Here is a 12,073-nt window from a genome sequence, read left to right as displayed (position 1 = left end):
GGATGTTAGGATGCAACAATCAAATCAGACAGCGAAACAGCTCACACGTGTTTGGAAAAGAGCCGTAAAATCAGTAGACAGGACACCCGAATCCTGCAGAGACAAAACCCACACACACACACACACACACACGACTATGCAGAGAGCAAGGTATGAACACACATAAAGCCATGTTGCATCATACTGAAAATGTAACACGGGAGGTTGAGAAGCTCGGTTGAAGATCCACACAACCAATCAAAGATGCACAGCGAAGCAAATTACACAGGACTAGCATATGCTCTGTGTGAGAAAGCACGGGTTCATTCGGGGGAGGGAGGCTGAGAGCGCGCAGGCCGGCCGCAAGAAGAAGGAATGCATCTGCCGAAGAATCAGAGAAAACGAGGGAAAGGCGGAGGAGGAGACAGGGTGGAAAGAGGGAGGGAATAGAGAAGTGTGTGTTGGTGAAGATGTGTATGTGTGTGTGGCATGGCTGTTGAATGAGTGGGCCTTGTGTAGCAGTATTCCGGCTGATCCTCTGCCCTAGAGCCACATGTGTGTGTGTGTGTGTGTGCATTTGAAACACATGTTTGCGGGAGACACCGCTAACTGAGGGAGAAACTCAGCACAAGCCACCTTTGTAGGCAGACACGTCTGAGTTTTGGCCTGTGCAATGAGAGGAATGACGCTGTGCTTGTGTCTGGTGGTGCTCCTGGTCCCTCTGCAGGGAAATGCCCACCCGCAGTGCCTGGACTACAAGCCTCCGTTCCAGCCTCCAGAGCCCCTGCTCTTCTGCAAGGAGTATGCCAAGTTTGGATGCTGTGACTTAGACAGGGATGACCAGATCTCCCGCCGCTTCTACCAGATCATGGACTACTTCGATCATACGGGATTCATGGCCTGTGGGAAGTACATCCGCAGTATTCTTTGCCAGGTGAGTCTCAGGTCAGGATAATTCTGCCGTTGGATAGCAGACTGCAAAAAATGCTTTTCTTACTTAGTATTTTTGTCTTGTTTTCAGTCCAAATATCACAAAAATCTTACATTAAGAAGCATTTACTAGACAGGCAAAGTTTTTGTCTCGTTTTGGGGGAAAATAACTCAAAATTAAGGGAGTTTTTGCTTAAAATTAGCAAAATAATCTGCCAATGGGGTAAGCAAAATAATCTTGTTATCTGTTTGAATTAAGATTATTTTGTTTACCCCATTGGCAGATTATTTTGCTTATTTTAAGCAAAACTCCCTTAATTTGGAGTTATTTTCCCCCAAAATAAGACAAAAACTTTTGCTTGTCTAGTAAATGCTTTGTAAGAGTTTTGTGATATTTGGACTGAAAACAAGACAAAAATACTAAGTAAGAAAAGCATTTTTTGCAGGATATTTAAACTTAAAAAAAAAGTACAATCAACAGTCATTTCAACTTTAAACTGACTTAAAAAAGTTGAAATTGCTTAACTTATTTTGATAAATACTTACTGATCTCATATTTTTTTCCCATTGTACAGTCAAACCAAAATGTATGCAGACATTTTCTCACAGTTTATTCGCTATAGTTTCTAAAAACTGTTCTGAGTTAAACTGTCAGAACAAACTCATCTTGATAATGTCAGATAACTTTGATAGAAAGGGATGTAATGGATTACAATCAACCAATCAGCTGTTAGATTTAAGAACACAATTAGATAATACCAGTTTAGCTCAACCAATGACCAAGCAACGCTTCATTTTGTTCAGTCTGTGGGGTCAAAGGTCGCATTAGACATTAAAGAGAAAACACTTCAGCAAAACATGCTCAGTTCAAAGTGTCAGAATCATTTTGGACCCAAATTTAGTCACTGTATGAAGAATATTTGGGTGTATTTGCTCTCCTCACTGACAGAAATGAACTATAGGGTCCTCACACACTAGTAAACATTACATCTGTGTCTGAATCACTTTTGGGTTGACTTTAACATCGAATAAATAACACCAAATGTTAATATTTAATTAGATTATTAATTCAGTTTTGATGTAAATGAGGAGATTTTGTAGTACGGACTGTGTCTCGTTCATTCAGAGGAAGTTACATCATTGCGTTCGTTACATCATTTTTGTTTTGACTGCTTTTAGACGGATGGATGACTTCTGCATTAGCAATGACTGCGCTATTTTTAGGAATGGTGACATCAGTTTAAAATGCGAGATAGCTATGGTAATCTAATGTGGATTTTACTCTTCAATCTTAAAAATAAAGCCAATCATGATTCTTAAACCCACAAATTAATATTTGTGTCAGCATACAGAACATACCAACCATACCTCATGTCTGAATGTTGGTCATCTACTTACATCACTGTAATTTCAAGGCTGCCGGGATTAAATGCTGATATTTGACCATATGGTTTTGAGATTGCAGTGGGATTGAGGTTGGCGAAGGGAACACCTGATTTATTTGACTACTTAGTGGTGAGGCTGAGCTCAATGATTGCCTTTGTTGGCACATTTATCCCAGATACAGGAGCTGCTTGTGTTTCTTCAACCAGTAGAGAAGCAAAATACTGTACATGCTTCCTCTTGGACTAGGCACAGGATGTATCGTTTTACTGAGCAAAGGTCAGGGCGACAGTGATATTAAAGGGTTAGTTCACCCAAAAATGAAAATTATGTCATTAATGACTTACCCTCATGTCGTTGGACACCCGTCAGACCTCCGTTCATCTTCAGAACAGAAATGAAGTTATTTTAGTGTAAATCTGATGGCTCTGAAAGGCCTCCATTGCCTCAATGCACTTTACACTCTCAAGACCCTTAAAAGGCACTAAAGACGTCGTTACAAAGTCCATCTCACTACAGTGGTTCAACAATAACTTCATGAATCGGCGAGAATAGTTTTTGTGCGCAAAAAAACCCTAAATAACGACTTATATAGTGATGACGATTTCAAGACAAGGCATCATGAAGCTTCGAAGCGTTATGAATCAGTGAGTCGATTCATGATTCGGATCGCATGTCAAACCGTCAAACTGCTGAAATTTGGCGATTCAAACTGCTGAATCGACTCACTGATTCATAACGCTTCGAAGCTTCATGATGCCTTGTCTTGAAATCGTCATCACTATATAAGTCGTTATTTAGGGTTTTTTGCGCACAAAAACTATTCTCGCCGATTCATAAAGTTATTTTAGAACCACTGTAGTGAGATGGACTTTGTAACGACATCTTTAGTGCCTTTTATGGGTCTTGAGAGTGTAAAGTGCATTGAGCCAATGGAGGCCTTTCAGAGCCATCAGATTTACACTAAAATATCTTCATTTGTGTCTGAAGATGAACGGAGGTCTGACGGGTGTCCAACGACATGAGGGTAAATAATTAATGACAGAATTTTCATTTTTGGGTGAACTAACCCTTTAAATAAAGAGAGAGAAAGAACGAACAAGAGTAGAGGATAGGCTACTAAATATAATACATCAGATTTGAACTGATCTGATTGGTCGAACTGCTTTCCAAGTGCAAGTGATTTCTCACTGTGTGTATCAGCTTGTTTGTGAGTTTCGACATTTTTTTTTTGTTATTGAATCGTTCATTTATAATTTGATTGTGAAACATAACGTGTTGCATAGGATGAATAATTTTACTGTGCAAAGGTAAGGGCGACAATATTCATAATTCATACTCAATATTCATAATACATCACATATGAGCTGATCTGATTGGTCGAACTGCATTCCAAGTGCCGATTTTAGTTTCAACAGCGCTGGGATTTTTCACTGTTTGTATCAGCTTGTTTGTGCTTTTCAGACTTTCGCCAGTAGATGGCGACACATTGCTGTTTTTTTTGTTATTGAATCATTCATTCAGTAGATTCGTTCAATTTGCTGATTCATTCAGGACCAAAACACTTGCCCTGTCCAAATACCCACACTTGTGTGACCTTAATGGACACTAAACCCACGCTTCGGAGCTGTATTCGAGGCTAAGCGTATCCCATCACGCATTATGTTCGGGAACTCACATGCTCCGAAATCGCGAGATGTTGAGGAAAACGTTCCACTGTAAGGTAAATTAATTAGAAATGACATATAATTTGGAAGTAAAACATAAAGTGCACATTTTATTTGCGCAAAGATGTGTAGGCTATGTGTATTTTATTTTGTACATCATTTGTAGTCTCAGCCTTACGCCGCATTCACACGGGGCTTCGGCGTCAACGCTTGACGGAGGGCGTGGCTGAAGCTTGGTGCTGACGCGACCGTCATAGTGACAACAGCTAATCACATTACTTGCCGCTTGGACCACAACACAACACAAAAAAAGCGCCTTTTTTGACAGCTAGTCTGTGAGACTATTTTGTGTATGAAAACTGATCACTTTAATATTTGATTCCTCATTTGGCTGGGGGATAGCGCCTATTTGAACCACACATGATATGATATGCTGCTGTCATTCAATGATAAACAGAGTACACAGACGGAATACAAGCATGATACATTCCAGATTCTCCAACCGTCTCTGCCACCTCCTTCCAGGCCTGGTCTCTCCAGTTTGTGTCCCGGTATGTAAATAATGATTGGTAGTAAAGGACCGGGTGATTATCCACCGCAATTATTAGCTTTTCCTCCATTTTAGATCGTTCTTTACTCTTCATTCACTCTTCATTCACCGGCGTTTTAAACGAACGCGATTGGCTAGCGTCTGCTCTAGGATATTTGCATAGGGTGATCTGATTGGATGACGCCTGCGTTGGCGCTTGAAAAGTTGAGAAATCTTCAACTTTTGCCGCTTGCAACGCGAGTGAAGCGCCGCGACGGAACCCACAATTCAGTTCGGCAACGCATGACGTCACCCATTCAAAGTAAACGAGAAGCGTTGACGCCGACGCCCCGTGTGAATGCGGCGTTAGACGTCACGCTCACAGACCATTGGCTGAACGTCTCACTTCAGGAAACACTTCAGGAGTTTAGAAGTCGTCCTCTGATTGGTTGAATTCTACAGGGTGTGTGTGGCGTTCTTTAACGGTCCGTCTGGAAACAAATGGCATGTCACCAAACAAAGAAGAATGGCATCGTGTTTACAACTGACACTAAACTAAACGCTGGATTTTCGGAAGTATGTGAAGTTCACGGCTCCATTGTAAACTTACACAACGTCCTTGAATGAATAATTTACAGATGCACGCCGGCCTGTTATTGCATGGACACCGACTTTACATTTTCACGCCACTAAACATGACACAGAACAAAACAAACTGTGATTGGTTGCGCTACATGTCAGTCAAACGTCCTCTTGGGCGGTCCTCGACCAATGAAAGCTGCGATAGAGTCCAGACCTTCTGCTGTCAGTCTGAAGCTCTGGCTACACGAGACTACAACAATTGCAACTGTTTTTTTTTTTTACTTAAATAAAAGCACCACAATAGAGGGTATGCGTGTGACTTCATGTCGGCCGGATTGACTGCGATTACGCCCACAAAGATGTGAATGCCGCGAAACACACAAAACACATCTAAAACAGGAAAGAGCTTTGAGATTGATTGTACAAATAGATTTTACAAGAAATCTGAGGTATAATTTTACAGCCTGCTGTAAGCTACAGAGAAGAGAAGCAAATGGATCACTGCAGTTCACAGAAACAACGTGACTCCAGGCAGCAAAACGGATTTGCAGTTATCATTATGTCTCAGTATGTTGAACTTTGGGGTAAACTCATACCCTATATATTGTATTGTTAAATATTGTATTGAAAACTCATCAATTAAATATTTACCATCGTATATTCTGCATAATTAGATGTTTTTAAATAAACACTGACAAAACTATAAAGTTTTAGGGCTGGACGATATGAGGATAAATTAAGACTTCAGATGCAAAAACCTCTAAGTCCGTCTGACGTTTTTCTTTAAAATAAGAATTTTTGTCAAGCTTCTATGTATTGGTTTCTACCTACGTACCAGTACTTCTGAATGGGCTGAGGCTGGGATTTAGTGGGTTTGAAAGTATTTTATGAACGTATACTATATGCGGAGAACATTCACTCAGTATCGTTATCTCATTTTTGACCAAAGTGGCTTTTAGAGGCTTTTGCATCTGAACTCTTCATATATAACTTTGATATAAGTGATCACCCAGATTTAGACATGCCTATATTCAGCAAATTTGCTTCATTTCTCCAGCGTCAAAATTAGGCTCATATAAATGTAAGGAAACGCGATTCCTGGCTGCATGTCAATATCCATGGATCACTGGAAGTTGGACAAGATGTAATGAACACTATATCGAGTTCCAACCTTTAGTTTCAAACTGACAATTGTTCGTTTTACTCACATTTTCGCAGTTTCCCCTATTAAAGTAGTCCCGCTGAGGGGGCGTTCCGGTGGGAAAGTGGGGTCGATGCATACCCTCTATACTTCTGTTAGTTATATAGCGACTATTGAACAACATTTAAACGTTTTTTTTAAAATGCAAAGTATTGAAAATAAAAAAATTCTCTGTGAACACTTGCATGATCTAGAACGCATGGTCTAAAACACATGGCACAGGTGCATTTTGGGCGTGTCCGAATTCACTTTTGCTAGTTTAACTACGGAGAAAATGGTCGGCGCTCCAGGCGCATGGTCAAAAGGGTCGTCCCTCGTCTCTTAATGAGTCATGGGTGTGTTTTGGGCCTAATGTGCAATAAACCAATCAGAGTCTCATCTCCCTTTCCCTTTAAAAGCCAGTTGTGCTCGCGCCATGGCGGATTCGCTATTTACATGAGGAGAGACTGAACATTTCTTCAGAGAAGAATCCTTTTATTTTTAATATTTAAAAATGTGTGTGTGCTACTGCACGTCCCTGTGTGTGTAATAATCAGAGTGTACTCGCGTTGTGCACCGCCTATAGGTTCATATTACTAGCACACCCTTTAAATAACACACAAATACTGCACTATTGACTTTAGAGCATGTGTGTGTTGGTCAGTGGTCAGTTGTTTTCAGTTCCTCACAATAGCAACGCTCCAACAATGCTCCTGATCACACCTGGTGTTCAGACCAGATGCCCATGGGTGAACAGATGAGCAGTGCATTTGATATTTAAACAACGAGGAGCTGGATGTGAACATGAGAACTGCGTCCGGCTGAAACCAGCAGAACACACTTGCATTGCACCAGGTGTATGATAGGGCCCTAAGTGTGTCCCATCGGGTAATCAAAGTTATATACACACTTCACACAGTCTTCACGCCTACTTGAACACTTGGGCCAAATACAGGAAATACGTCATGTAAGTAGACAAGTGGTCAAGTGGTCAAGACCACAACTGTGGGTATTTGGACAGGGCATGTCTATAAGAGAGAATCATTCACTTCACCAATTAATTCAAAAAAAACTGATTCGTTCTGGATTATTAATAATAAATGTGGCTGCAACCAAAAGCACATACTCTGTTAAGTTCTTACTTTGTGAGTATGTTCTATAGTATGGACTACATTCGCCTACCAAAGTCAGTTGCGTCGACTCACTGCCATTCACAAATCCTCTCCCGTTGGCTCATGGGATAGTAAAGTGTCCATCATATGCACACTTCAGAATCTCACTGGAAGTAATAGGTCATCCGGGTACTTTTTGCCTATATACTCTTTTATGTGTACTGTGAATTCAGACTTCATACTTTGTATCGCCCCTATATAGGGAAGTATGCAATTTCAGACACAACGGTGACTGGCATAACTGGCTACTATTTTCACATACAGTTTTTTTCCTACTATATAGTAGGGAAGTATGTGATTTTGGATTCAGCCACTGGCTTTATGAGTGAGTCATTGAATCGTTCACTCAGCCGTTTCGTACAACATTTCTGATTAATTTGGGAACATAACGCTGTTACTTTTTGTTGCTTGGAGAAGTACTGGAAATATCTGTGTCTAAAATGTAAGTTGCTTACCTTCTTTTTTTGCTGAAGTGTTATATAACTTGACTGGGCAATCCCAGCCTGATCTGTTGACGATTTGATTTCACCCTGCAGCTGTATGTCACCCGGATTGTTGGTCTGATTGGTTGAAGGACTATCCAATTGTGTACAGAGTCATTTGAGCTATGCCCGTTGATCACACCTCTTGTGCAGAAGAAAATACAGAGCAGACTCCCAAGACTAATGCTGCATTCATACCAAACGCGAATAGAGCGTAAAAATCGCGTCTAGTAATCCATTCGCGTGTCCACAGCGAATTGGACACGCATATAAATCGAGCATTTGAAGCGAAATAGACGCACGTTCAAGGCGCTCCAGGAGAAATATGTCATAAAACACCTCTGCCTCTTTTCATTTTCATTAAAAATATATATTAAACATTAATAGCCACACAAATGTGGTCCAGGCAATGCCTACATTATCTTCACTGCATGTATATTTAAATATCCTTAAAAAATAAAGTTATGAAACTTCTCTTTGCCCTCAGTCAAAACGATTTTGGCAGACAACAAATACATTCATGACACCAAAGATCGCCCGTCAGATCCACACAAGACGAACCACTACAGGCCATCAGAGCCAGCGGCAGACGGCAGAAGGACTGGCTGAGGAAAGGCTGCTCTCACTGGGGTTAATGAGCACTGAGCGCTGCTGATCCACTGGATCTCTCAACTCCAAAAACGGCAGATTATTTTTTTTAAATAGGCGCTCTCTTTATAAATAAACCACATATTTGAGCTTTAAACAACTACATTCTCACCCAAAAAAGTCTTAAAACTACATTTTGTGACACAATAGTAGTATTTTTAAATTATGCAGGGTTTCTCATCATGTCACTTTACCATGTGACAGGAGCGAGCAGGCTCCTGATTGGTTAACAAGGCGCGAATTGACGCCAAAGTTCACATTTTTCAACTCGGGCGTCAGACGCGAATTCACTTCAAACATATGAATGCACAAAAAGCACCACTCGTGCATAACGCGCAAAACGCTCAATTCGTGTCATTTGCGCAAACTGGACGCGTGAATGAGGCGAAACGTGTCTATCGCGCGGCACGAAACACGTCTATCACGCCGCAGGACCTCCAGACGCACGTCAACGCACCTTTACATTGACTTAACATTGAAATCACTCGCTCCTGACGCTCTATTCACGTTTGGTGTGAACGCAGCATAAAGTTCAATCTTAAAAGATTGAGTTTGGTCTGGGGATAGTCAGACAATTATACAACATCAGTATCACACTCTCAATCACGTTGCTGGTCTTGGCTGCGATTCAGAGGTTGCAAAGCACTCTTGCCTGCATTATTTGCATAATAATATATACAGTATATGCAAAATAATGAATATGCAATCAGTAATCTCAGATATGCCATGTTCTTTAGGTCATACCTTTGGACACCCACTTGAGGTTTATAATGTCACAGACCAAATCAAAACCAGATACAGTAGAAACTTTTATTTCATAAGGCATTTCCTGTTCTGTTTCAACAGAGAAAAGCTTTTGCTAATGAGTGACGGGCACAAACATATAAGCTGATGGATTGGAGGCGCAGTAGAGTGGAGCAAATGTGTTGATGAGTGAAACCCTGCTGAGACCATCTGTTGAGCCGAATCCATCAGCGGTTTGATAACAGATCATGATCTCCTACAGAGTCTCATAATTACAGAACCATATAAACACAATTATACGGGGGATTGAAGAAAGAACACAACGACTGGACAAAAACTCATAATAGGATCAGAAGGTATGGAGGATTAGCCTAGAAATCTAGACGCACCCTAGCGGAAGCAGATGTAATTTGCAGTCAGGGTTGTCTAGCAACTCTCCGTTGGCTTGTGAGCTGGAAAAACCAAACTCTGGTCAGGCCAATCACATCGTGTATAGAGTCGGTGGGCGGGCTTAACATAATGACGGCAGTGTTGCGCCGGTTCCGCATGCTACTGTAAACAAAGAAGCTGGCAAACAGCGGTCTTTCGAATCGGCTTTGGCCGCGACTCTGGAAGACTTGGAGTTCAGCTTCTCTTTGAGAAAAGAACAAAGAACGCCACTGAAGTCATTCTTAGGAAAGGAAGATGTGTTCAGAGTTTTGCAGACCGGATACGGCGAAAGTTTAATCTATCAGCTCCGCTTCACCTTCTTCGTTGCTCTGGTTGGTTGTAGCGCTATCCTATTGTGTGCAGAGGGAATCTGAAAGACAGCCGTTTATCCCCGGATTGAGCCCTGCCAAAGGTGTGTTCCCAGACCCAACATCTTGATGTGGGTCTGGCTTGTCAGGCTAATGGAGGACAGAAATACATCTGAAGAAAAGAGAGCATGGGAATTGGTGCTTTTCCCAGCATTGTTTAAAAAAGTAGGCAAACATGCAAGTTAAACATTCAATATAATACCTCAACTCAACTCAACTCAACTCAACTCACCTCAAGATGATATCCATGAAGTCTTTTATTAGTCATTTGAGAATTATATTTTGCCACATGTCCTCAGAAATCATGACTTACAATTTTTATTAAGCCTGAAAACTGATGACATTTTGCAGATTCAGAAGCTCATTTCAGAACTTTCTGAGTTTTTTTCTCTCTACGCTAACAGGATATTACATAACTGTGTTGTTTAGGAAATGCTGGACGCATTTATACCTCATAGCCCCCTCAGAGAGTTTATATTTTGTTTGAATTGCATTCAAACTTCATTAGAGAGACCTGGAACATTATTCATCCACATCTTGGCTGCATTACAACGTCTGTAATGTGTTACAAGTGAGATACCCCTTCGATCCAAACCACATTCTGGTCCATTGTTTGTTTAATGTCATTGTAGTAATCTCAGATGATTTCCAGTCCCGAGCTGGCAGTATCGTTGCCAAGGCTGGCTCGGTCCTCTGATGGGTGTGGTGTTGTGGCTAAGGCATAATGAGAGCTTGGATAGTCCAAAATGTCCAAGAGTGACTGTATTTATAGCTCAACCATCATCACCAGCTGCTGGATTGAATCCCGGGATCCCGGCAGCAGAGAAGACGTGCAGAGTGCCACGTTTGCCAGACCATGTGGAGGAGAGAAGCGAAAAGGCTTACACAGCAAATACGTTTCAGATTTGAGACGTACAAATACGTTTGAGCATTTATAGGGTTAACTGAAGGTTTATTGATGAAGGCAGCAAGTCGGTGTTTATGGGCCAATGACATGACACATCAGTTTATTGAAAAAAGAAACTCACGCATTTCAAAAATCAAGGATTTTTTTACATTCAAAATCTATTCCTATTCCAAATAAAAGTTCTTTATTGGTATATATGGTTCTATGAAGAAGGTGGAAAAAGTGGCTGGTATTAAAGCTCAGACGACATATACTTACATGTTTATCACTTTTATCAGTGTTTTATGAAACTTTACAGGGTTTCCTGTAAAATGACACCAAAATATTGTATTTAGAGACCACTTTATGTGTGTATGGGAAGCTTTTCAATTTGGGTAGGCCAAATCCAGGCGGAAATGGTCCCGGTGTAATTTAATGTAAATAAGTTACTTTGTCTAAAACAAATGCCAAAGTGATGCATATCTCCAGAAAGTAGAGACTCTAAGCTTTCAAATGGTGCCACATATGAGGGTCTGCAGAGTTTAAGTGGTTAAATGGTCTTGCACCTCCAAATCTGTCTGACCTACTCCTCTCCTACTTTCCTGCCCGCTCCCTCAGACCATCTGAGCTTGGTCTTTCGTCCATTCCTCATTTTCGGTTGTCCACTGTAGCTGGTAGGTCATTTAGTGTCAATGCTCCTAAATTATGGAATTCGCTTCCCCTACCATTAAGTAATATATCATCTCTAATATATCATCTCGCAAATGTACTGTATAGCACTATGTAAAGCGACCTTGAGCTATGAAAAGGCACTATATAAATAAAACTTCTTCTTTAAAATGGTGGATTCGGACTGGCTATCATGTCGTTTTTATTGTTCATCAGTTAAGAAATATCTTCCTGAAAGTGATTCCAACAATGTCGTTCCTCTGTGCCTTTATCGCTATATCTCCCTTGCTTTATAACAATTTTTAATACATTAAAGTTGTAGTTATCATCATCTTAAGGTGCAGTCTCATGTACAGTATTCTACATATTTTCGTAGACGAAATCCAGTCGATTCAATAAAAAATCCAACAGGTTCGTGCAAAAAG

At 40.8% G+C, this 12,073-nt stretch overlaps 1 protein-coding gene across 1 annotated transcript in view; it reads left to right on the top strand.

The window, feature by feature from the left end:
* Window positions 1-652: 652 nt before the first annotated feature.
* The window catches only part of LOC307131221 (HHIP-like protein 1), a gene marked incomplete at both ends in the record, with an annotated part of 32,812 nt that continues 21,391 nt past the window's right edge, over window positions 653-12,073 (top strand). The window contains one exon of the mRNA XM_079824744.1: window positions 653-913. Within this exon, the coding sequence (XP_079680870.1) occupies window positions 653-913 (261 nt within the window). The remainder of the gene's footprint in view (window positions 914-12,073) is intronic.

Source organism: Gobio gobio, assembly GCF_949357685.1.
Source record: "Gobio gobio genome assembly, chromosome: 9".
NCBI classification, from domain to species: domain Eukaryota; kingdom Metazoa; phylum Chordata; class Actinopteri; order Cypriniformes; family Gobionidae; genus Gobio; species Gobio gobio.
Note: the sequence above shows the minus strand (reverse complement) of the source record. Positions and strands in the feature narration are given on the sequence as shown.